At 38.0% G+C, this 25,210-nt stretch overlaps 2 protein-coding genes across 20 annotated transcripts in view; one reads left to right on the top strand and one right to left on the bottom strand.

Moving 5' to 3' along the window:
• Window positions 1-8,325, top strand: part of HECTD1 (HECT domain E3 ubiquitin protein ligase 1) — a 59,283-nt gene extending 50,958 nt beyond the window's left edge. For 7 of the 11 annotated variants that reach the window (XM_054067371.1, XM_054067372.1, XM_054067370.1 and 4 more), the window contains 9 exons: window positions 1,053-1,180; window positions 2,641-2,842; window positions 2,982-3,119; window positions 3,374-3,981; window positions 4,936-5,014; window positions 5,126-5,219; window positions 5,532-5,682; window positions 6,887-7,031; window positions 7,402-8,325. In XM_054067371.1, the coding sequence (XP_053923346.1) occupies window positions 1,053-1,180; window positions 2,641-2,842; window positions 2,982-3,119; window positions 3,374-3,981; window positions 4,936-5,014; window positions 5,126-5,219; window positions 5,532-5,682; window positions 6,887-7,031; window positions 7,402-7,539 (1,683 nt within the window). In that variant the 3' untranslated portion in view covers window positions 7,540-8,325. The remainder of the gene's footprint in view (window positions 1-1,052; window positions 1,181-2,640; window positions 2,843-2,981; window positions 3,120-3,373; window positions 3,982-4,935; window positions 5,015-5,125; window positions 5,220-5,531; window positions 5,683-6,886; window positions 7,032-7,401) is intronic. The other 4 variants (XM_054067379.1, XM_054067374.1, XM_054067377.1 and 1 more) reach the window with 1 other exon arrangement.
• A 194-nt stretch (window positions 8,326-8,519) lies between these two features.
• AP4S1 (adaptor related protein complex 4 subunit sigma 1) lies at window positions 8,520-23,931 on the bottom strand. Of its 9 annotated transcripts, none has more exons than XR_008449981.1 (7): window positions 23,792-23,931; window positions 22,554-22,753; window positions 21,070-21,156; window positions 19,951-20,019; window positions 16,786-16,843; window positions 9,996-10,153; window positions 8,520-9,233 (listed from the first exon to the last, which is right to left on the bottom strand). XR_008449981.1 is itself a non-coding variant. In XM_054067389.1 (7 exons), the coding sequence occupies exons 2-6, from the start codon at window positions 22,689-22,691 to the stop codon at window positions 10,025-10,027; spliced, it is 447 nt and encodes a 148-aa protein (XP_053923364.1). In that variant the 5' UTR covers window positions 22,692-22,753; window positions 23,792-23,931; the 3' UTR covers window positions 8,520-9,233; window positions 9,996-10,024. The 9 variants fall into 9 exon arrangements, 7 of the variants coding, with proteins under 7 accessions (XP_053923364.1, XP_009561889.1, XP_053923367.1 ...); XM_054067389.1 differs by having other exon boundaries at window positions 16,820-16,843; XM_054067392.1 differs by lacking the exon at window positions 8,520-9,233 and having other exon boundaries at window positions 9,243-10,153.
• Window positions 23,932-25,210: the final 1,279 nt, after the last annotated feature.

Genomic DNA, 25,210 nt, shown 5'->3' with positions numbered 1-25,210 from the left:
TTACTTTGACTGTTGAAATTATTAGCTTTTTTTGCCGTTTTGACTTTTAAATTGTTTCATACAATATTTACTGCCTTTTTATTTTGGATGAGTAAGTTCTGTTAGAACAGACTAGTCTAAATAAAAACATACCAAGAAAACAAGTTGGGACAGAATTTAATCTTTTGGTTGTGGAGAATAATTTTTTTTTCTTGCACCAAACATTGAAGTTACCATGTAGCGTATGTACATCTGCCTGATGATATTGTAACAAAGGCAGTTAATTTTGTTGGGGTTCAGAAATGCTTTATTGTTTATACATTCCACATAAATATGGCATTTAGAAAGCATATTCTTGGTGTCAGGTCAGTTAGATCTATTAAAAGAAAACTTTAAGATGTAGTTGTTCAGCAGAACTGCATTTTAAGAAAATTAAGATTCTTGACTCGCTTGGCTGTTTGAGGCTTTGGAGTTTTTTATTAAGTTAAGTTGTCCTATTTATTAATTTAAACAAAAAACAAGTTGTTTTTTTCATGTTCTTTTAAAGGCTGTTCAGGTACCCGGAATATCTTTAGAGTGTTAATTTCTGAAGGGTTTTTTTTATTATTATTATACTTGTTTTTTAGAAGGGACTATAGTAATGTTTCACTGGGAATCATCTTTATTACCACCGAGTTTCTTTTGTGTCTTCAGATACTGAGGAGGTATATCTAATCACTTTTGGGCAAAATTCAGAAGTAATTATTTATTTCCAGGTGACTGAATATTCGAATGTCCCCAGAGTGCTTTGAGTATTATGTATCCCAGAGATTTACTGCAGCTTTTAGCGTGTTTGTGCCAATGCACAGTATCCGCTCCAGATTCATAGAAACTCTGAACTTCTCATTCATAGCATTTAAAGGGGGGGAAGAAATAAGAGTTACTGAGAAGGAAGAAGCTTGCTCAAGCAGAGATAAAAGCTCCATACTTGGGTGTATTTGGTGTCTGTGTACTTATGTACAGACTTGCTGGGACAACCAGAGTCTAATGTTGGAAACACTTTTTTTTTTTCCTTCCCTTGCATTAAACTACAGGAGCCTTTGGCACTGGCGAGTGGAGCTTTGCCAGACTGGTGTGAGCAGCTAACAAGCAAGTGTCCTTTCTTAATTCCATTTGAAACAAGACAGTTGTACTTCACATGCACGGCCTTTGGAGCATCGAGGTAAACAATTTTTTAGAAATTTTTAAAAATTAAAAATGTCTGTGTTTTAAACAGTTGTTTTAATTGCTAGTTCATAGAAGGACCTTATCCTAGTAGGATAGATTGTTGCTTGCTAAATGTAAAGCATTTCAGGTAGTAAGAAAAAAGGGAAGAGGATAAGAAAATGGAAAATTTCAGACTCTTGGACCCTTGAAACATTTCTTGTTTGTTGTGTTAGAGGTTTGTGTTGAGTATCTCACCTTTTGTTTGATTATTATTCAGGAAACTCATCTGAAGCAATTTCGTTTTTCAACTTCAGCTAAAGAATTGCTCATGTAGCTCTAGCTAGGTTATCATATCAGGCAGTAATTTGACTGGGTTGCAGTTCATTGCATAAAGGAGTAATAAAGAAAATAAAAAGCATTCTGAGACTAAATGTGAATTAAATGTTTTCTCAGAATGTACACCAAAGCACGTAGCTCCTGCAATGGTTTGGTAATTGGTTGTTTTCATTTGTTTAATTCACTAAAGCCTGAACAAAATAGACAAAATCTAACAAAAATCTGCTCTTTTGAAAGTAATATTACCTGCCTAGTGAAACTGTAACAAACCCAGATGTTAAAACATTTAGGCAAGCCCTCTGAAGTGTTTCATTACCTAGGAATCCTTAATATTTGAGTGTGGCAGCGATTGTCTTGAGAGCATGTGAACAGTGTAAACCTTTTTGCCAGCTTACTTTTATGTAATGAGAAGGAAGAGTTTTTCTGAGTTTTCTTGGCTGCGTGTGAACTCTGTACGTGCACATGGACGTGTACCCTCTGGGTCTGTGTGCTCCACTGTACTTGCAGAACAACCAATAGATGGTAGCTTTGTTCATTGCTGTGTAGATGACAGTATGTACATGAATTTTGAATTTTGACTTCAGGTAAATACGGCTGTTGGAGGCGGCTGTTCTTCCTTCACTGATCCGGGTCTGTGTGTGTGTGGTTGCACTCCAGCCTTGGCCTTGTTTCTCTAAGGAGTGTGTAAGGAAATCCTGCTGTAAAACTTGGTCGTTATCAACGACTGGCAGTATATAACGGAGGTTGTAATAAATGTCTGTAAACAGTTTTGAGCATCTGTGATTAAAGAGCAATATAGTAAATGCTGCCCTCTGTTCATTCCACTGTAATTTGAAAACTATAGTACTTTGGATCAAGAACTCTGTGTTTCATTGGTGCTATGTGTTCTGTCAGAAGTTATAGCTTTACCTTCATAGTACCTAAAAATTACTTGGTTTGCTAAACTCATAAAATACAAAGCAGCCCATATTGGGCCATTTCAGATATTTCTGAGAAATACTTTGGTATATAATTAAAAAAAAATTAGAAGGAAGTAACCAGTACTTAACAAGATAACTTTTTTTCCCTTCATGGCTACGTTCAAGTTTTCTTGTGATAGACATCGAAGTTTTAAACAGCTGTTTGTTTTCTTTTCCCCAGAGCAATAGTCTGGCTACAGAACAGACGTGAAGCCACCGTTGAACGGACAAGGACCACAAGCACAGTGCGACGTGATGATCCAGGAGAATTCAGAGTTGGACGCCTCAAACATGAAAGAGTGAAAGTCCCGCGAGGCGAATCCTTGATGGAGTGGGCAGAAAATGTCATGCAGATTCACGCAGACAGAAAATCCGTTCTAGAGGTAAAGCATATCTCTGCCTGGCAGAGCGAGGTTAGATAGCTATTTCTAATCTACTGGCTGGGATATTTAATATCCTGTTCCATCATCAACAATAAACATTTAACTGGGATTTTCTTTTATTGCCCTATGTTTTTTCTAGGTTGAGTTTTTAGGGGAGGAAGGAACAGGCCTGGGCCCTACCTTGGAATTTTATGCATTGGTGGCAGCAGAATTTCAGAGGACAGATTTGGGAGCTTGGCTTTGTGATGACGATTTTCCAGATGATGAGTCTCGTCAGGTATATTTCAATTTGCATTTTAAACTGAGTGTTTGTATAAAGAAAAATGAGGTAGATACCCAGGAAGAACGCATGATCAGCAAGCAGCTACTCATCATGGTCAAGAATGACCACTCTGCTCCACAGCTTGCTTTCTTACCTGTTGTCTTTTTAACAGAGAAATAGAGTATAATAAGTTTAACAGCACAGATATTGTTAAAGCTGAATTTTACTGTTTGTGTCAACATTTTATGTACGTGTGTTTCTTAAATCAGGTTGATATTGGTGGTGGATTGAAACCCCCTGGATACTATGTACAAAGATCATGTGGACTATTCACAGCACCATTCCCACAAGACAGTGATGAACTTGAAAGAATAACCAAACTTTTTCATTTCCTTGGAATTTTCTTGGCTAAATGTATTCAGGACAACAGACTTGTGGATTTACCCATTTCTAAGCCTTTCTTTAAACTAATGTGTATGGGGGATATTAAAAGTAACATGAGTAAGTTGATATATGAATCACGGGGCGACAGAGACTTGCACTGCACTGAAAGTCAATCGGAGGCTTCTACAGAAGAAGGGCACGATTCCCTGTCAGTTGGAAGTCTGGAAGAAGACTCCAAATCAGAGTTTATTCTTGATCCACCAAAACCTAAACCTCCTGCCTGGTTTAATGGAATTTTAACATGGGAAGACTTTGAATTAGTAAATCCACATAGAGCTAGGTTTCTAAAAGAAATTAAGGACCTTGCAATTAAAAGGCGTCAAATTCTAAGCAACAAAAGTCTGTCAGAAGATGAAAAAAACACAAAACTGCAGGAATTAATGCTGAAGAATCCGTCTGGTTCGGGGCCTCCACTTAGCGTAGAGGATTTGGGGTAAGATTTTTCATATTTATTTATAAATAACAGTGTTGTGTTACAGACAAATGTTAACACATGCAATTAAAAATGAAGATTTCTTCATTTGCATTGTAAATGTATCATTGCAAGGGGGAATCGTTAGAGATGCAGCAAGATCCGGTATGCCATCTGTAGCTTTATTCTTGTTCCTTAATTTGAGAATTTTCTCAGTTTTTCTAATGCGTGGCTGCTCTGCTTTAAAGTGAACACGTTGACATTTCAGATTCTGTTAACAGGCGATGCAGTGTTTCAATCCACAACAAACAGAACGTTTGCTGAAAGACACAGAAGTGCTCATATCTGTGTAAACTTGTGTCAGGATGTCATCTTTTGTAGTTTTAAGTTTTCTTTTGAAACAACAGTCATTTGTCTACCATTAATATTAATGAGTTATTTGTTAAAATTATGTTGGGCCACAAAGATTGTGGCACAAATTGGAGTTCAGTAAATGTGTAAAGGCCTTGTGGGCTGCAGCAAGGCTTATAATAGAGAGAAAGCAAGTAGCACCACTGAAGGTCCCGAATGTGTAATGTGTTAATTGCCCTATAACTGTTAGTGCTGGAAACTAATGTACAAACTCTTCTAATTTCTGAGCTGGATTTTACGATTTCAGTAGTTTTGAAGCTGATAACTTAAAGATAACAAACTCTATGAAATTTTCAATAGTCCTCAAACCCAAATGAATAGTAGGTGAGTACCGGTAGATGCACACCATAGATTTGAAACCTGTATTATCTGTGTAGTCCATGACTTGTTGTAGTCGTGTGCTGTGGTAGCACTGTTGGTGTGTATACAAAATGATCCACAAAGAACTGTTTGAAATACGGTGCGATGCTTTTTGGTGTGTGGGGTGCAGTTTGTAAATCTGATATATTTGCAGAAGCAGGAACGGGCTCGTTTCCAATTAGTAATTATCTTTGTATTTTAAAGTCTAAATTTTCAGTTTTGCCCATCGTCCAAAGTCTATGGGTTTACAGCTGTGGATCTCAAGCCAGGTGGTGAAGATGAGGTAAGGATACAACCGACCTTTATAATTTAAACAGCAGTTAAATTTTCACTGTCTCAACAGTAACTCTACTGCAGAGTGTATTCTTACAGTATTTGTCTGTTGTCTTTGCAGACGGTAACAATGGATAACGCAGAGGAATACGTAGATCTCATGTTTGACTTCTGCATGCATACTGGTATACAAAAACAGATGGAGGCGTTCAGAGGTAATTTTCAACCTGGCAGAATCTGTATGAAGTTGGGGGGACTTATTGGTGTTTCGAGGTGTGATGCTTTAAAGTGGTAGCATAGAATAGTTTTCGGAAACCTTTAAATTAAGACTGCAGTAGATTTGAGATTAATTTCATAACACTTCTGCATTATTTCTGCCATTTCTAATCTTGAAGAGGTTCTGTTTACTTTAATTAAGAAACTGTTGATTGATTCCGGTTTGATTAAAATATAACTCAAATGCTGGCGTTATTTTATAAATATTCTTTTGACTTAACATTTGTAACTGTATCTTATGTGATTTAAAGATGGCTTCAATAGAGTCTTCTCAATGGAGAAGCTGAGTTCCTTCAGCCATGAAGAAGTTCAGATGATTCTTTGTGGAAATCAATCGCCTTCTTGGGCAGCTGAGGATATCATCAATTATACTGAACCTAAGCTGGGATATACACGAGACAGGTACTTATATTTTGAGCGCTTTTTAAGATAGTAACTAAAATACCCCTTAAGTGACAAGAAATCCAGAATGTTCATTAGATGAACATGCCAAATTGGATGGGACTGGTGGACACTGAAGGGCAAGTGATTGTCCAAACCTACACAAAATACCCATGTATGTTACAACAGACAGGTTATAAGATGCTTGGTGTTTTTTGTGATGAGAGAGGACAAAGAAAATTTAAAATACTAAAATGTGAACAACTAGTGGAAATGTAACGGCAGCGAACTAATACAAAGGATTAAAAATAGCTTTTTAGGGTTTTTACTTTAATCAGTCTGTGGTGGTGGTTATACTTCCTGTTCTGCTGGGTGCAGTTATTTATCCCTTATTTCTTATTTCTTTTCTATTCAAGTCCTGTGCAAGGGACAAATACACTGGTGACTGCCTGTCAGGAGGTGGTCTTGATGTTTTGGGGTTTGTTGGGTTTGGGGTTTATTGCTGCTTGTCATGTTTGATAGCAGTAACATACAAATTACTTCTAGAAGTGTGTTAGTATAAGCATGAGGAAGGATCCCAGTCGAAGATGCTCTGTGGAACGATCCTTCTATTGACCCTGCCCTGCATGGAAAAATGCAGCTGAGATTACAGTGTCCGATAGCCCCGGGCATGTTTCAGCAGGGAGCGTGTTCTTCATGCCCTCTCCTCCCCCTCCTTCCCTAGGATGGTGTGGATGAAAGCAGTGGGATCACGAGGAGTCCTTGAAGATCAATTGTAGTCTGTTACATTTTTCCTACTTTTTCATGTGTGAATCTTTAGAAGGATAGAAATTAAATCATATGTAAATTGAAGGGGCTTTATACTGCGGAGGTGTGGTACATAAATTGTCTTAAGATGGCGGTCAGTTGGCTTCTTCTCATAGAATAGGTTTTGAGCTTTACTTCTCGACCTGTTCGCACACAAGATACCCAATTAACACTCCAAGATAGGTATGTAAAAAAAGTTCTTATTTACCTACGTCTCTCCGTATGATACTCAGCAAGCAGATTAAAGAAGTATTTTTATGGGTTTCAGGTTGTTTTATTCTTACCTTAGAATTGGACAAGTACTAGTATCTTACAATGACTGCTTAGACGTGGCTAAAGATCGTAGTTGACTGTCTTAGGAAATGAAAATAACACTCTTGTAATCTTATCATAACAAATTATTTTAATTTATTTGAAGCCCTGGATTCCTTCGATTTGTGAGAGTCTTGTGCGGTATGTCTTCAGATGAAAGGAAGGCTTTTCTCCAGTTCACCACTGGTTGTTCAACACTCCCACCAGGAGGATTGGCCAACCTGCATCCCCGGCTCACTGTTGTACGCAAGGTATGGCTTCCCCAGGCTGCCCTTCAAACCACCTATTTTGGCTTCTGAATGGAATTGTTGCTGTGTTTAAAAAATAATATGGATTTTCTTTATATATTATAAATGTTGTTGGTTTTTAGTTTATAACACTGCTAAACTTTCAATGCTAACCTTTGTTTCAGGTTTGTTCTCTGACTTCGTGTTTGAATAAAAAAGAATTAATGCACATATAAAGTTAATTTATTTAGAAGTTGGTCTGTAGCTTTCCTGATGCTGGTTTCATGAAAGCTGGTGTTCGTACGCAGTAAATACCATCCATTAGAGGACCTTTTCGCTTCCATCTTGAGTGCTGTGAACAACTGCAGTAAAAAGATTTTGTTCTTTTGCTCAGGTTGATGCTACAGATGCAAGTTACCCATCTGTGAATACATGTGTGCATTACCTAAAGTTGCCTGAGTATTCTTCTGAGGAGATTATGAGAGAGCGCCTGCTCGCTGCCACGATGGAGAAAGGCTTCCATCTCAACTGAGCCGCTGACTGCAAACCGGGACAGGAAAAAGTGTTTTTTTGATAACTAGCAAAGCCTCTTGTGTTTGTGTGCAAAAAAAATATGATCTCCACGCTGTGCTCTGACGAGACTTGCCTTTTTTCACCTGTGAGGCTTTAGGAACATGTGGAATAAGTTTGTTAGCTGCTAATGACAAAATAAATCCTTGTAACCACACAGCCAGCAAGAAATTGGCACAGAACACTGTGTGATGCTTCAAGGGCTTGCACAACTGGAAATTAAGGTGGTTCTGTTTGACTGTTCCAAAGAACAGATCATCAGATTTTCAGTGTTCACTGATACGAATTTCTAACAGTGTATTTGTGTAAAGTTTGTCATTTAATACCTTGTACACTACAGTTGCCATCACTGATCCCTGTTTTGCTGGCTTTAAGCTAACTGGTCAGAAACTTGCTTCCTTAAAACTTAGAGTTAATGGGCATCTCCAGCTTTTTCTTTTTTAATGGTGCCTGCACTATTGGAGTATTTTAGTGGGTTTTTGCATATAATAATGCACAACCTTTTTTTTTTTTTCTTCTTTCAAGTGGGAATATATTTTGATTTCTAAACTGCCCTGCTACAAAGATCAAATCCTTAAGTGTGTTTGTGCAGCTCAACAATAAAGCTATTACAAAACACTGGTTCCTAGTGCAAGGCACACTTAAAGCAAGTTTTACTTTTGGTTGTATTTTCTTTGTATATTATAAACATTTATTTAACTTGTTGCAGTTTGAAGTTAAAAAAACACCCAATGTGTAAGCTCAACAGTAATCAATAAAATGTTTGCAACATTTAAAACTGTTTCCTCTGAATACTTCATTAATGCTTCTTGTGTTATTAAGTCTCTGTACAATTCTGAACAGTGCCATACTTTCTCCAAGGTTTAAAAGAACTACATGGCAACAGTTAATCTGGTGAACTCATGGCAAATCTTTTCAAAATTACACAGTGCAGCTTTTTAGCTGGTCTGGCAGCGAGAGCGCTGCCGTTCTAGCGCTCCTCCGCGGGCCCGTGTGAGCTGAGGTTTTAGTTCCATACACTGGAATAGAAAGTGGGTCAGATGATGCAGCCAGTTCAGCTTTGAGATGGGTGCCTGCCTTGGTTTCAGTCCGTGGTGAGGTATTGATTAGTAGAAAGTGGATTGCAGTAAGATAAAGCCAAGATGTCAATATGTCTCTAAAAATATTTGATTCCAGAAAAGAAAAATTATTTAGTTGAATCTGTGCAGTAAGTTTTGTTCTGTGCCAGTTCTCTTTGGTTCCTGCACCACTGCTGAGGGAGGGCTTGCCAGCAGATCCTGCCTCACACATACAAATGAGGGCGATGCCAGATTTCTTTTCATAGCATTATTCACAGGACTGTGCTGGCCTGAAGGGAGCAATCTCCACACGCCCTCGCCGCCGTCCCGTGACTGTTGTACACAAGGTTTATGGAGCTGTTTTGTTGAAGCGCAAGTCTCTGCTCCAGATCCAACGTCATTTTGCTGAATGCAGTGTTGTTTTAAAGTTACGTGGACTCTTCTCCCAAGGAACACTTCAGGCGCTGCCCTTGGACCCTGCTTTCTGGGTTCGATTTAGCTGTCACTGTTGGGCCATTTTGCACAGTATGTGCTGGTTCAATATCGGATTATGCGTGATGTTGGCGTGCAGGTTATGAAGGAGCCAGAAGTCTTAATTCTGGAAAGGTGAGCAAAAGGAGGCTCAGATTGCTGACTCTTCAGTGACTTCCAGTGCAGCATACAGGTACGCATCAGCACATTGTGCACCTTGGGAAGACGAGCTGGCATAGCTCCATCCTTCTCCTCGAGAAGGAAGGGGTGATTTGGTACCTGGGTGCCACTGAGAAACATGCATATCTTTTGTTACTCAACTTCTGTAAATGTTTTAATCATGATGCATGGATAGAATATACAAAAGGAAAAAATACACTGTTGCGCAAAATGGAAAACATTTTGTATAATTTATGAAGCCAACATGATAAAAGATGATCAAACTTTTGACTTTAATTATCTTTTATTAATGTTATAAGATTTAAGTGCCAAATACTGCTAGTGACAATATACACAGTATGCAGCAATTACATCTGTACTTCGGTCAGTGACATTTCTTTTGTAACCACGATGTGGGAAAGGGAGTGAAACCAGCGGTGTGATGAAGGATGAATGTAGTTTAAAAGTGGTCATAAAAGTTGCAGAATCTTAATTCACAGTTTAATTTACTTTATCCTCAGTCAGTTTTACATGCTGACTGTTATAAGATTTCTGCTGGGTCAATAAAGCTGCATCTGAAACTGCAGGTTCTGCTCTATGTTTAGCTCTTCCTTTGCACTGGGTACGCAGGGTACAAGCAAAACAGGAACTGTTTCCCAACTAATTTGACTATTGCATGAGTCGCTCTGACACCAGCAGAAAGCTGTCAGTACGCTCCCGATGGCCTCACCATTTCTCGTAAGTCAGTCTTGCGTCTTCCTAGCTTTCTGCCACTTTGTCAAGCACCAACAAAGGGGCGAGAATTCTATTCCGGTTTGTTTCCACGATGCAGCCATTTAGCACCATTTCATCCAAAATGATGTGCACTCTGTCCAAGTTGAACATGATCTAGGAATGCTTCAAGTTAAGTATATTTTGAATAACATGAACATAATTCAGAGAAAATCTTAGGCACCTTAGTCTTTAATCCAAGTTTACAGAAAGAATTATTTCTTCATTTATTCTATTTTATTTGGCTGTTTATTTTAATAGATCTAGGGAAAGGATTTAACTGACACTTTGTTCCTGGCTAGGAAAGTTTGTAGCAGAGAAGTTAAAGCACCAACAGGTCCTCATCTTGGAGGATTACTACATAGTTGTAAAAGAAAGCTCAACTTAAGCTTAGATCTACGTGATTAACTTCAACACATATCGCTTGAATATAATATGTTCCCAAGGGCTAACAACCTTGTATGTGAAGATGCAAATACTCTGCATTTCTTCTTATCCAAGTAACTGTCAGTCAAATTTTTAAAATTTGATTCTCCAATACAATTTTCCTTACCCTAATTTACAGACATCAAATTTCATTTGATCTGTTTGAAAATGATTTGAATATGCTGATATGTAAAGTTTGAGGTATTGCTATAGTAATAATTCTCATAAAGGAAAAGTAGAAGTAAATTAATGATTCATATTTAAATAAATACCTTCTAGGAGATATTCATCATCTTTAATGTTCACCTAAAGTTCATATGTTCACCTAATGTTCACCTAATGTTCACCTAATGTTCATATAATCTGAAATTATATGAATTTGCAGTGTTGTGACACAGGAAATGTTTCCATAACCATCTCTGTCTTTCCTTACTATTATCTAACAGCATATAATAATAAATGTGCTCTCTTAATAAAAGCCACCAAGATGACAGGCCTTCCTCCAGCATTAAGTGGCAGCCGTTCCGCTGCATGCACATCTGCGCGGCGGGCATCCCCCTTGCAGCTGGAGAGGGTTATTTATTGAAAAAAGTTTCTTAGGTTGCCATTTATCCCCATAATCTGAAATGGAAATAGGCAGAGTGAAATGCCTGCTGTGTCCATCCGCTGTGCCTGACTGATGAGCGTGTACAGAACAGGGTAAGTGACCCTTCGTCTGCCTTGCTCCCCACTTGCTGCTGCTTCTTACAAGTGTGCTTGGCTGTGCCGAGCAGATCAGCTTTGCCTTCCTTTTGCTCTTGCTTATTCTTGCCTGTGCACTGAGGATGGCGGCAGTGACGCTAGTGATACACTGTCACATTAACTTCTAAGTACATCTCTCAACACTTTTTCCAGCTTTGATAAGAGCCTCCTGAGCACCTTCTCTGCCCATCATGCTGGTTTTGGTGCCGTAAGTGGAGCTCAGGAAGACAGCCTGGTTTTGCTCTAGTCCTTGTATTTTTCAGTGGACTTCCATTCTAATCAGTGGAGTTGGAAGAGCCAGGTTTTTGAAAGTATCAATCTTTTCTTCATCTCAGCATGACAGAATTTAAGTCTCGTTTTTTTTAACAGGAGGACTGCTCTGTCTCACGAGTTCCAGTGCTTTCTGCCCTACTGCTCTGCCAAAGAGCAGGAACAGTGGGAGTACTGAACTGTATAGGACAATAGCTGAGGAACCACGTATTTGTGGGTATGTGTTTCTCCTAGGTGGTAAATGCAAGTGTTGGGGAGACAACACCTCAAACCACCAGAGCTGCAACAATGAGCGGTACAAAAGTGAACAGTCAGATTGCACAGGGAGCAAACTTGGCTCTTCCTCCTTCCTGTAAGCCTCATGACTATCCTCTACGGTTACACCTTGTCATAGACACGCTGCTTAGCCATTAGCGGCTGCATGTCCTGCCCAGTGAGGGAAAGGTATCTCTGATCCTCAGCAAGGCTCATCCTCCCCACCTGTCACTTGTTTGGCAAGTGACCCCAAATTTCAGGGTTTAAAGCCCTGAAGTCATAGATCCACACCCAGGTGAAAAGCGGCAAAGCAAACAAGTTTGAGCATCTGGCAACAGGAAAAAGCTGTATTCAGGGTGTGCGCTGCCATGGGCACCACCCAGAGCTGTCACTTAAGGTCCTACTTTCAGTAAGAATCCTGGCTGCCCACAGAGGAGGATTAAGGGACTTTCACTAGATCCGTGCAGAGGATAATGGGCATTTTTAAACAAGTATGCAGAAGAAAACACGTATTAATCTGTGCGGTTGTAGATAAAAGTCTGTAATAAAAGTCTTCAGAGCACCCGAACAGGAAATACTCTTAAGCTGGCAGCCTAGGCAAAACGCGAGCCCTTACCATCTTCAGTGCACAGATTTAAGTCAATGCTGTTGTGGCTGCATACTCGGCAATAGAGGAAATGACTCCTACTATAATCAGTATTTAAATGTTATGCTGGCGTTCAGTAACTTTAAGAGCTGCCCTTATTAAAGCCATTAATGGTACTTTCAACTCTCACAGTTTTTATGGCACACAGATATGAAGAAGAGGTAAATGTGACACAGTCTTGTGTCTCTTTCCCTGAAACATTATATAGGCAGATAGTTAAGCTGGCGAGAGGAGAAGGATGAGAGAAGAAAAGGAAAAGGCACATTTAGGACTGGCATATGATAAATAACTTCTTAATTGAGAGACACTTTAAGATAACTCAGGATTTTCCAGGCAAGTAATTAAGGGTGTGTACAGATTTAAGAGATGATGAAGTGCAGCCAACACCTAGTGATCAGGTAACACGCCCAGGAACACAAACGAAAGCTTTGTAGATTACAGCACTAATTGGGCAGGTGGTTTGCTACTGAATATACAGCATTAGAAAACTTGATTTCCACTGTGGACATTCATCTTCAACTAAAAGATTGGTTAGAGTTGCTTCTTTTTTAATCTAGAATCACACATTCCAACTTCATCTTTGCTAACATTTGCTTTCAGCAACTTTTATTCTATCTAATTCTAGGCAATTTTTAGGCACTGAAACCCATTTAACCCTTTCTAACCATTTCTTCCTCAAACAACAATGCTACATTAAATTGAAGACAAATGGTCCCTTCAAGTTCTGTCGTGTTTTAGGATATTTGCTTCTACATTGTGGTGAATTTCTGCCAAAATTTGAAAGGGGGCCGATCTACCTGATGTAAGTACATGTCCCCCTACATCACAGACCTAGAAGGAAACTTTTCTTTTAATGAGCAAGAATTTTAAGCAAATCCTTATTGGTTTTTTATCTTACTACATAAATGCACTGTATTCTGAAAGTGTTACTCTACAGGGGACTGAAGAATACGGTTGATTCACATGAAGTTTTCCCTGTATCAAAGTTTTGTATCTATCCTAAGAGCAGCAGCAGCTAGTTGCAATAGAACGTAATGGGTTTTCTTGGATCAAAATAACATTCTTCAAATACTTGGTCCTAGAGCACCCTATCTTCCCCCTCCCCTCCCACAAGGGGAATGTAAGTTAATCTGTGTCTTCCATAAGTTATTAATGTATCTTCAGTTAAGCTTTGCTTCAACAGTTCAAGCAACAGAAAGTCAACTTTTTGTCATTTTAGACACTCCCATGTTTACCAGCATATCATTTTATAGTCTCTTTCTCATCAATGCATCAAGAAAGCACTTCCTACATCATCCAAGCTGGAGTTTTACAGCCAAAGAAAATCCCACCCATTTAGTTCATATGCAGAAACCAGGCACAGTGCTATTAACATTAGAAAGCCACACCACAATTTCAGTACTTGTCCTGGCCTGACAACGCTTACAGACATTTTAAAAACAAACCAAACAACTTTACAAATGCTATGTCATTCTGTCATAGGTACTCTCAAGTGTGTCACTGACTGTCTCTCAGAATGAAAGTGAATATCATATAATGGTTAAATGCTCTACAATTCACAAAAAAATTGTGAAAATCGTAAAAATCAAGGCTAATTTGAAGCAGTTATTTGATTGGCTAGCAGCTAATCAGTGTTCATCTTTGCAGTGTGCATGAGATGAAATAAATTTGCAATTGTTTATATGTTGTTTAGCGTCTCACATACCTATGTCATAAATACAAATAAGTGTTACATATGAATCCTCTTGGGCAGGGTTCAGATTGGACCCAGTGTCTGCTTTGTGCCCAAAAGACCTTTCCTGACAAATGCCTCCAAACTCGGGCCATGATGCAAACTACAATGCCAGTGCCCTGGGTGAATCTGGGTGTTTGGATCTAAATGAAAGCTGGAGACCCATAGGAGATGCATTGCCAGGAATACTGGGATAATGCACTGAGGCTGGGAACGTTTCAAGAATCAGTGCACATGCTGCAGGCTTAGCATGGGCTCCAGAACATTTCAACTGCGTGATTGCCTTTAGATTTAACTGGGGTTTGCTCTGTGCATGGCTGAATAGTCCTCAGTGATGATGATCCATTTTTCATGGTTCTTCATTTCATGTAATTTCCTACTATTTTTTCATGTTAGTAAGAACTACTTTCTCTACAGAACAGCCACTATCACTTTTGAAACAAATTTCCTATGTATCTGTATGCAAAAATAATACCACAAAGACAGGAAACTGAGAGACTCTCCAGCCAGATACCCTGTATACAAAGATTCTCTAAATACTACTTTGTGTTCACTGTTACAGACACTCAGATTGTACTTCCTCTATCAGGCTGTACTGAATATAAAAGTTAGCTTAAGACTATTTGGCAAAGGAAATGGTTTAATCCCAGGTGGGGATATTATTTTACACACTATGAAAGGCATATTGATGGATTATTGCTTGTACAGCATTAACATCTGTGTAAGACACTCGTTGTCCAGATCTTAAATTGTTCTTCTGGGCAGGCTAGTTGAGCTGTTGTCAAAAAAAATTACTGCCTTGAATAGCCCACTTCTTCATCGTTACACCTCTGCTTTACATTTAATGTTGAGGGTATTTCACTTCATTGCAACTATTTCAGGTATCCTCTCAACTTATGAAAAGCTCGTTTTCCTAAACAGGAGAACTATTTTGTACATATACAGAAGTAAAATGTTTTATTTTAAAATTGTTGCTGAAATGTATAATTTATAAAAGTACATTTTTGAGTGAAAAAAATTACATACATCATTTATATGTTACACATGTTGAGAGATGTATCAGACATGAGCTTTTCCAATATTATTTCCAGTATTATCAAATAAAACAGTAACTTATGTACACTCCTGTATTCCAGGTATTTATATTCACACTATTAACTTCTACAGGAGTCATTCAGACACTGTATTACACCAGCTGCAAGTGTTAGTGTGAGCATATAACGCAACAACTTTTCTAAACAAAGCAACTAGCACTGTATGCAGAAGCGTGCTGGATATGCGGGAGCCTTTCTCAACTATTAAATGGGCTTCTGGTGGTAACTGTAAGTGTATAACTACAGGAAATTCCTCTCAGTATGAAAAGGATGATCAGAGAGAGGCAGAATTTAGAATCATCAGTAATCCAAACATTTGAAGATAAAAAGAATGAATCAGACAATTGCAGACGCAAAGCACACCATACGGAAACATGTGGGACTGTCTTTACATATAATTACTGAATAGGTCAGGTTAATCTCAAATTCAGCAAGGCTCATACACAAGTACACATAGTTCTAATCCTTAACTATAATAAATGAATACAAAAAAATGTAGTTATACAGTTGCTCAGAGACCGTAAGAGTCTCTTCATGCTAAAATGTCATCATTGCTCAGTAAATAAGACAAGGTTCCAGCATGTGGCAAGCATTAAAATATTTATATTTCCTTTTTTTCTGCAGTAAAAAGTAAGAACAATTACAAGAAAAAGCACCGATATTTTTTAATAGTCTTCATATGTTCTAGTTCTTAAATAAGGTAAAGAAACTAAATAACTTTAAAGTATTTGATTCTAGGTTGGCAACTGTATTTCAGACATATAACTGGAACTCTTTGTACCAGTAGGTCCGCAGTTAACCACCACCAAACACAGGCATAAGGCTTGCTGCAGCAGAATGAGCAGACAGTGGGATTGGAAGAACTGAGTAAGATGCGTGTTTGTGCTGCATTCTCCTGGTTTACATTTCTTTGAATTCAGTATTGTACTTTATTTACTTGCTATTTGTGTTTAACTGTTGAGGAGTGTATTTTAGTATTCAGTATTTATTTCTATTTTGTTTTAGTCCATTTTCAAAATTATATTTTAGTTAATACCCTGCAAATCATACACATGGAAATACAAGAGGGAGGAAGGTGGTATCTGTGGCAGTGCCTGGTTTCCTTAATTTCCTCCTGCCAGGCCTTTCTCTCTTTCTATTGATATAGAAAGTAAAACTCATCTAGACTTCCATGAAGCAAGACCAAAGTACAAACCTAATCTCACAATGATGCTACCGTTACTTGACTCAAGACACAGCTATAACTTTCAGTTCTTACTATTGCAATCATTTCAATATCTATTTAATTGTAAACATAAAGAAAAACCTGAACTTATAATTAGTTAAGTCTGAAAGTTCCCTGTGAACATAACTTTTCATGTCTAGGTGTTACTGGTACTAAGCTCTCTGTCCCTGTCTTAGTTTAAGTGGTACCAGGCTTATCTTAATGACTGAGGATTTAAGTAGGTGACCCTCATGAACATCAGCTGTGCTTTGAGAAAGGTGTCAAAATGATGCTACTTAACTGTAAGCTCAAAATTTGTGAAACCTCTGCTTGCTTTGACAGTTTGACAGTGCTATGAAGACAATATGAACAGGAAGATACACCAAAAAGGGATAGACAAATGGATTTCTGATACTGAAAAGGATACATCTAATTCACTCTGCAAAGAAAAGACATAGGTAACCATTATTTACAGTTTCACTTCTCATCTCATAGTTGTTAAACATTACACACACTTTCAGAGAATAAAGAAACTCTTCATAGGTGATTTAGAGTTCTGTTTTGGACCGTACAATTACATACTCTTTCCTGCAACACTGCTTTGTCTTTTATGTATTATATACCTTTGTAATAAAAGCCAACGTTCTGAAATTTGTACTTAGAAAAACCCACTGAGGTCACCCAAAAGTAATAATCTGAATGTACACAGCGCCATCTGAATGAGTGGGTGAAAAAACAGCATCTCTGATAATGGCAGCTCCAGCCCAACATTCTCTCTTCCTCCTTCTACATAAACAGGATGTTGATGCCAAGTTTACAATTTATATAGAAACACACTAAAAAGTGTGGCTGCAGATAATTTCAACAGCAAAATCTAGATATTCTATATACTCTTGGCTGCGATAGATGTGGCTGTATATACTAGGAGAAGGAAGGTGACTCCAAGCTTTGGACCCTTAGGACTTCTAACTATTGCTTCAGCAACAACAACGCAATTCTTCACTTGGTTATCATTTCCCTTCTCGTCTTGGCCTGGATTTACACCAAGCAGTTTTATTAAGCAAAATATCTGAGTTAGAAGCCTTTGTGGTCTCTGTGCAGCTAATAGAAGAGATGGGTATCTTCAACTGTTAATTCAGCACACTTGAGGCATGACTCACTTTCTCCAGATACGAATCTGCCTCCACTGCTGGCAATGAGAGCTTAGGATGACCAAACTTCTAACTTAGGTCCTTCAGTTAAATGTCTAAATTTAGAAACAATTAATCAAGCCTCAGCAGTTAAGATCTTGCACAGTTAGGGTGGAGCTTCCCCAGACTCTGCTGAAAGCGGGAATCTTTATCTGCTACTGAAGGAACTTAGTTTGCTAATATGGTTTCCATTCACAGACTAACCCTGGTTTTACACAGAGCTCCTGCTGGTAAAACTGCTACTATTTCTATAGTCTAAAGATGCCCTGAACTGCACTACTTCTTGTCTACAGGCCTCCACTGACTGACCATGCAATTAGATTTTTTTTTATGCATCACAAAAACTGTATTTTACGAACCTGTTTTGAGTTGCTTCAGCATTAAAAAGTAGTTGAAAACATTGAAGTAAGTATTTTTAACAGTACGCAAAGTTTTCCCTGGGTAGCCATTATAAAAGTGGAGGGGACTCAGAATTGTCTCACAAAGAACTCTGAAAGCTTTCCCCCTAATTCTGTTAACGTTTGTTCTGATATATGAATTCAGGCTCTGTAGACTCCACTAGATAAAAATAGAGTATGTGAGAATGTTCAAAGCTTACAAGCCTAAAAATAATAGATGACAAAATGTCCTTCTAGAGCAGGACAGATGTTCTTTCCCAGTTTTGTCTCTGTTCTCATCATCATAATTTGGGATTCTGCTAGAATTCTGCAAACCCTAAACATTAATCCATAATAGTACAGACTTATACTTTCTTGCCAGAAACCCAGCTAGAATTATAGCCCTCTTCTTCAGTGCTCTACCATTTATTGTGTTATATGCTATTAAAAAATAGAACCCAGAATGGCATGAGATTTTTTTAACCATCTTCCTTTTCATTTCCCCCAGTTTCAAACTTTAAATGCTTTGGAAAATACAAAACGTCTGGTATGATGAATTCAGCAAATTTCTAACAACTATCAGTGGTTGGGTTATATAGGTGGTCAAGGAATTACATGTATTACATTTACAAGAACTACATCTATTTTTGCTCTGCTTCATGTGAGGGAAATAGAACTTGAGAGGTGGTTGGCAACTATTAGCTCAATTAGATAAATAAGATGTGACTAAATTTTATTGTGCATTTCTGTGCTGTCAAGATCAAACTCCACTCACTGCTTTGGTGGGGACTGCAATTATAACAATGTTGAGAGACAAATTCTGAACTTAGTTCAGTCAGAAAGGGATATACTTAGCGCGAGTGGTTTCAACTGGCTGGTGTAATATTAGTTGAGATAATAGCCTAAAACACTTGCCAGGCATTTAAGTAGTGAATAGTGCAGATGACTTCATCAATCACGTCCTTGAATTCAGAGGGAGCTCTGCCATGTCTGCTGTGTTACTTGTACTGGGAAACCAGTTATAGAACCTCCGTACTGGTCTCTTGTATGTGTAATTACCAAATTCGTATCCTTAAGTACATGGCCTGTAGAAGGAAGACTATTTAGTCCTCTTTTCTGAGGAAAATATCCAACACATTCCAGTGTAGACAAACTGAAATTGTGATGAAGTATGATTTCAGGCAGATTGGCTTGTAAGAAAATTAGTACAAATCTTATATTAAATAGCACAGTGTCCTAACCAGGGTTATAATGTTGCATTTTCAAACTATGTAAAAAGAAACAATTTCCCACCAAAAGAAGCAGAGTCATTTTAACTGAAGACATGTCTGACATTTAATTCTTAACAAAAGGTCTATCTACAATAGCTGTCTTATCAGATATCCACTGTTGCATGATAACAATATGGGGAGCACAAGTACAGACCGGTTTTTGAGGTTTCATTTGCCCTCCATCCCTCTGATCCTGTTCAGTGAGAGTGATGTCAGCTCCCTGATTAATGCTTAAACCATCTTTATCGTGAATGAAGTGCATTTGGGGGATGAAATGCTAAGAAGTGGAAAAGCAACTGTAAAGAAAAAGCTCTTTATTTCTTTAAAATGCATAAAATGCCAGTAGCTATTTTACGAGTAGATGACCCAAAGAAATCCCTGAGTATAAACATATAAAACCACACTTTTCTAAGAGAAATATTTCTGGTATTTCTTATCTGATAATTTATAACCCAGTTATACTTTTACTTCTCTGAAAAATTAATCAATACTGCTTCTTTCTCTCTCTCTTTCTTTCTCTCTTTCTCCCTCTCTTTCTCTCTTTCTCCTTTTTCCTTTTTTTTATACAGTAGTAATAGACACGCTAAAGTATTAAAAAATCTAAATGAATATGAAAAAAAAATTATCCTCTCATTGATTTCCAGAAATTACCTATTCACTCAAGTTCTGAAAGAGAATAAACATTTCATAATAGATTGAATGTCTCACCACTCTGCTGAAGTATTTGTCCAAAACTTCCACAAAATTATGAATTAGTTCATATACTGCCATCTCATTCTGAAATTAAATTAAAAACAATATGAAATGAATAGCTAGAAAATGTAACAGTATTTCTCAAGTTATTTCAGTTTGTGGTGCATGAAAAACAACTAGAAAATACCGTAAGACTTACAATAAAGCACACAAGCTCAGGCTTGTGAGAGGAGGTGTCTCCTTACCTAGTGGAGGGACCAAGAACAGGGGAGCGCTCAGGGAGTGGAAGCTTCAGGCCAGCCACACAAGCAAGCACTGCAGTGCTCAATGTATTTGCCTTGCCTGGGCTGCTGCCATCCAACTGCATCTGTTGTTTCACCATCACTCAGGTCAGCTAGATAGACACTGCTAACTAGGCCGTGCCTACCCATGCTGAAGTCACACAGCCAGCTGCAGCTCAGAGTCAGGCTATGCTGCAACTGTATAGATGGGCGATATTTGTAGGAAAGCCAAAAGAATTTGCTCAAAATGGCATGCCATTGTAACGCTGACTTGAAGACACTGGTAGACAGCAGCTACCTTCCACACTGCCCTGTTAAGGTCTCCAATAGTAGTTTTGTATTAATTTCTGAGAACTGGGAAACAATGTAAAAGCCAAAGCCTTGCAGGCTCAGCCTGAAAGATGAAATAACAGCATTCATCAATTTTCAGATACTATTTCCCCCTCATTTTTAAAAAATGCAATAAATTGGCATCTTTCTAGCTGACAGTATGGGAATTCTTATTTTACTCAAGGAGATTGACAACAGTGGACAGTTGGGAAGTCACCACAGATGAGACAGCTAATCTGGCTGTAATACCAACACTTGCTGAGAAATCCTACCCCACATAAATTTAGAAATTAGAATCAGTACAAGTGTTAGGAAGACTCCCTCATGACAACAGTTCAGTCTACTGCTACAAAGTGAAGTCAAACATACCAAATTTCTTTTATACCTCTTTTTACTTCACAGAAATAAAAAGTGTGTGTGTGTGTTCCCACGACTCCTTGAAATTCTCCAATTGCTATTGCAAAATTCCTGCCAATGATATTCACTACAAGCTTTCATTCCAAGAGGGTATATAATTTCTTACCTCTGTCTCATTGATTCCAACAACTACGAAAAGGGCTGCATATTGTCGGTACACCAGCTTAAAGTCCTTATACTCGATGAAAGAACACTAGGAAGAAGCAAAATGAGTCAAATATAGCAGATGCTATTTAAGAATACGACACCATTAAGCAGAGAGCACTCAAAAAGCCTAAGCTTTCCTGTTTGTAAGGCCCATGGAAAACAATGGATTTCCCAAGATTCACCAAACAATTTTGACTTGAAAGAAATTTAGTAGGGTAATTATCACAGAAAACTTTATCGACTGGCAGAAAACACGGTACCACTTTTGAAATGGAAAAACTGGAACACACAGAACTGAAATGACTTCTTCAGGGTTAGAACGCAGTTAGTAATTCCACTAAAATCTCATTTGGAAATTTCCAGAAGAGACAACCTGTAGGTAATTTTCATATTTAAAAAATGATCACTATTTTTATATAAAAATTAAAGAGTATTAGACTTCCAGATCTAGGGGGGAAGTTCACATCTTTCTCAGTAAGAGAGGACCCAGCAGATGGTGCTGTTATACACAGCTTTAGAAGATGCCCTCTCCTTTTTAAAGCATCGTCTCCCTCAGTCCTTGAAATGGCAGCATACCGTTAGTTCTTTTGGAAGTTTGTTTGGAGATGTTCTTGCAAGGGAAGCATGGAGTTAATTTCTTTAGCAACAGTCAAGTCTGTGAACTAAGGCACTTTATAGGAACTACCATTTTTCCTGAGGTTTTCTAGACTGAAATATGTGAGGACCATTGTTCAAGAACACACAATCAATGAAAAATAAAGAAGCTGACTTCCAAGCAAAAAACTCTAGTCACAGATTTCTCTTCCAATGTAAGTCAACGTGCTAAAAAGTTTTGTTAAGTTTGGTACTTTTTTTAAAGACCCAATGACTCAATCAAGTAAGCCATGAAAATCTCAATATTTATCTAAGAAATTTTCCAACTTCAGAGTTTTCTGAATTTCTTGCAGAAAGCATGAACACTTTGCATAAAAATGCCTAATACAGAGGCCTGAAAAACTGTGTTTTCAAGAACCCCTGTGGTTTAGATAGTATTTCATGATTTGGAATCCTTTCCCATAAGTTTTCTGTTTAAACTTGGAGCTGTCAGTACTGTCCCTATTGCTTTCTGGCAAAGCAGGAACAATATCTCTCTATTGGTGTCTACCAGGTAAGCAATTAACAGGATAAAATAAATTCTTCCTGCACTTCTGAGTTTCTTCAAACAAACAGGAGGAATCTTCATGACAGTGATACACAAAACTCCAAAATCTCTGTAAGCCTCAGAAAAAACCATATTTATACCACGTACAATTCAGTTCATCTGACTGAATGCAATATTTTCTTCACAGGTACAAATGAAATAATAACCTGCAATGGAAACTGGTTTGTTTTCAGAATTGTCAACATGGAAGTTGAGAGATATTGATAAAATAAAATAGCTAGGAGAAGAAACACAAAACTTACCTGATCCTTTGAACGAGAGAGACAGTTTTTGATTACTTCAGCTTCCAGCACTGTCCGTTTATTAATTTCTACATGCTCATAATACCTAGAGAGCCGTGTTTGACCTTGTTTGTTTACCATAAGAAAAAATTTTATCATTTTGTTTTGTTGATCTCAGTGCTAGTTTTGAATACTGGGTGCAGGAATGAAGGAGAGTATTTCTGTGAGGAGAGGAAAAAAAAAAAGCAGTAGTATAGATAGGAGCTATAAACAGTCTTCCCAGAAGCCAGCCATCCCAGATCAGCATATATTTAGGACTGAGTTCGTTGCCCAAACATAAACATAGGAATGTAATCTTTTGCATGCACCTCATGAATAAAATTCCATTTTTTTTTCACATACAAATAATCACAAAGTATCTAATAATAATAGCTTTCTCATTACTAGGCAATTTAATTTCTTTGTAGGATTTTGGTAAATGAAGAAGTAAACAATTTCTTCTTAAAAATCATAAATCTACTCAATACTTTTTCCCCACATGCTAAGTGGTTTGAGAACATTATCAGAAATTCACCCAGCACCAAAACACAAGTTCAACACAGCTCATAAGAGCAAAACTGGCCTATCAGTTTGGGGTTTTTTTGTTTTGCACATGTGACTTGTATTTAACAATTTCATTCACACTATCCTGAATTAGAGCGGGGTGGAAATCACACACCAAATTCACAAAAATCAATCAACAATAAAAGGAAAATTCCTACAGCAAACCTGTTGGAGGTTCCCACAGACCTGTTTCAGAAAAACATCCTGGGAGCAGTTACGTTGCTTCAAAGAAACCGTCACTAAAAGAATTTTTTGAATGGATACCTTTCTAACAGGCTTGTTGCCCTTGGACAAAGATAGAGCTTAATTGTGAATTAGTATCAGAGGCAAAGACTTAAATTCTCTTCTTGTCCTGACTATACTCTGCACACAACTCTTCAAAACAGATGATGGATTCAAAAGGGGCATAAAATGACCAGGACTACATTTTCTCCCTTAAGTCTTCCCAAGCCCCTCAGATGAAGGAAAATATCAAAGGATAAATCAGGTAGCAGGAAGGACTCTTCCTTTGCATCATCTTACTTCCACACGGAAGCTTTTACCCCAGTTATTCTGTAAATTCCTCTTTGATATGCTCTTGTTCCTAGGACACTTCCAGGGAACAGAAGTCCAGGATCAATCCATTTGGAATTGTAACAGTCTCAGATCTTTCTCACCTCTGCCAGGCACGGTAAAAATCTCTTCACATCCAGAACAGGAGTTTGCTTTTATTGATTCACTCCAACAGAATAGCTGCGGATGCTGGTATGTGCTGCTGCACTGGTGTACTCTGGGCTTCTGAACCAGCACAAGTTGGTCTCTGAGAAAGAATGAACAAGTAATTAAGACAAAAACGAGGCCCAGATGGAAATGTATGATGGGATCTTCACTGTTGGATGGCAGCTCAGGCTGACATATATGACTAAATTGGAGAGTACAATCTACACAGTCTTTTCTGCTATCAATGTGTCGCTTTTTTTCCCCTGTTCTATTTTGTTTTGCTGCTTGAGGATAGGATTGCAATAAGAAGGGATGTCATAACATTCTGAGGCATAAAGAAATGTAAACTAGTGAGATGACTTAGTAATTTTTGATACAAACCTTCCAAGAAGTAAAGATAAGAACGAATTACTCCTTCCAGCCCAGAATGAGGCACTCTAGCAAAGTGCCAACCAACCTCACAAGCAAAAGAAACCTGAAGCTTATGGCTACTTACAGAAAGGCTTTGGGCTGAAAGAAGAACAACCTAAGAAACGCTGCCTACTGTTTTAATGAAAAAAACAGCAAGCTCAGACATAGGAAACTAAAAGCTATGCACATTGTCCCTAACAACTGCAAAACATGCCTGTCCAAGCCAAACAAATAATGCAATGATATATAGCTTTTCTATTTTCTTCTTAGCTTTTATGCTTCATCTTTGTGTCTGGTACTGCTGAAGCATGAATTAACAGTTCTCTGTTTTGAACAAGTTAGTTCCAAGCTATTTTAATAATTTAATCATGAATGGTACTGAGGAGCTTAAGTCCTGTTCTCAGAAATCAGCAAGTCGCACAAATCCATCCTAGAAGAGCAAATCTTGAGGCTTCACGTGTCTGCTCATATTCAAGTGGGACCTGAGAACAGGAGGACAGAAACACAACCCCAGGAGCGGTGATGGAGCTGTTGTACTTTGAGTTACTGTTAAGCAATATATAACAGAAAAAATACACACAGAATTGATACGTGTAGATCCTATTACAGGATTTGCCCCTAATCCTAATTATTCCTTTATTAACTTAATCTTTCTACATAGTTAATCCCTTTCTAATGTTATAACTACTATATCTGCATGTATTCTTATGAATGGCCTGGATTGTTTTACATGCGAAAATACTTTAGACCAGATTTTTTTTTTTAATCCTCACAAATGCTCTTACCCAGAACAGATATAAAAAAAATGAATCATGTTGTAATGGAGGTAGAACCATAGTAGTACTAAAATGTACCTGTAATTCATGAGACAATCATTTCCCACCAGTCCCAAAGATAGCTTCCAAAAATTTCAGCCAGTAATTTTGCTCACATAAATGGCAGCACAAACAGAGTTTTGTGTAGAA

Source organism: Cuculus canorus, chromosome 5, assembly GCF_017976375.1.
Source record: "Cuculus canorus isolate bCucCan1 chromosome 5, bCucCan1.pri, whole genome shotgun sequence".
Lineage (NCBI taxonomy): Eukaryota > Metazoa > Chordata > Aves > Cuculiformes > Cuculidae > Cuculus > Cuculus canorus.
This window is presented reverse-complemented; position numbering and strand designations above follow the sequence as displayed.

Coding starts and splice junctions, on each gene's coding strand:
- AP4S1 (XM_054067386.1), bottom strand. CDS start 22,691: ATGATAAAATTTTTTCTTATGGTAAACAAACAAGGTCAAACACGGCTC. Junction 20,020..21,069: donor TTGGAATCAATGAGACAGAG/GTAAGAAATTAT, acceptor ATTTAATTTCAG/AATGAGATGGCAGTATATGA. Junction 19,520..19,950: donor ACAAATACTTCAGCAGAGTG/GTGAGACATTCA, acceptor TCCACTTCTTAG/CATTTCATCCCCCAAATGCA.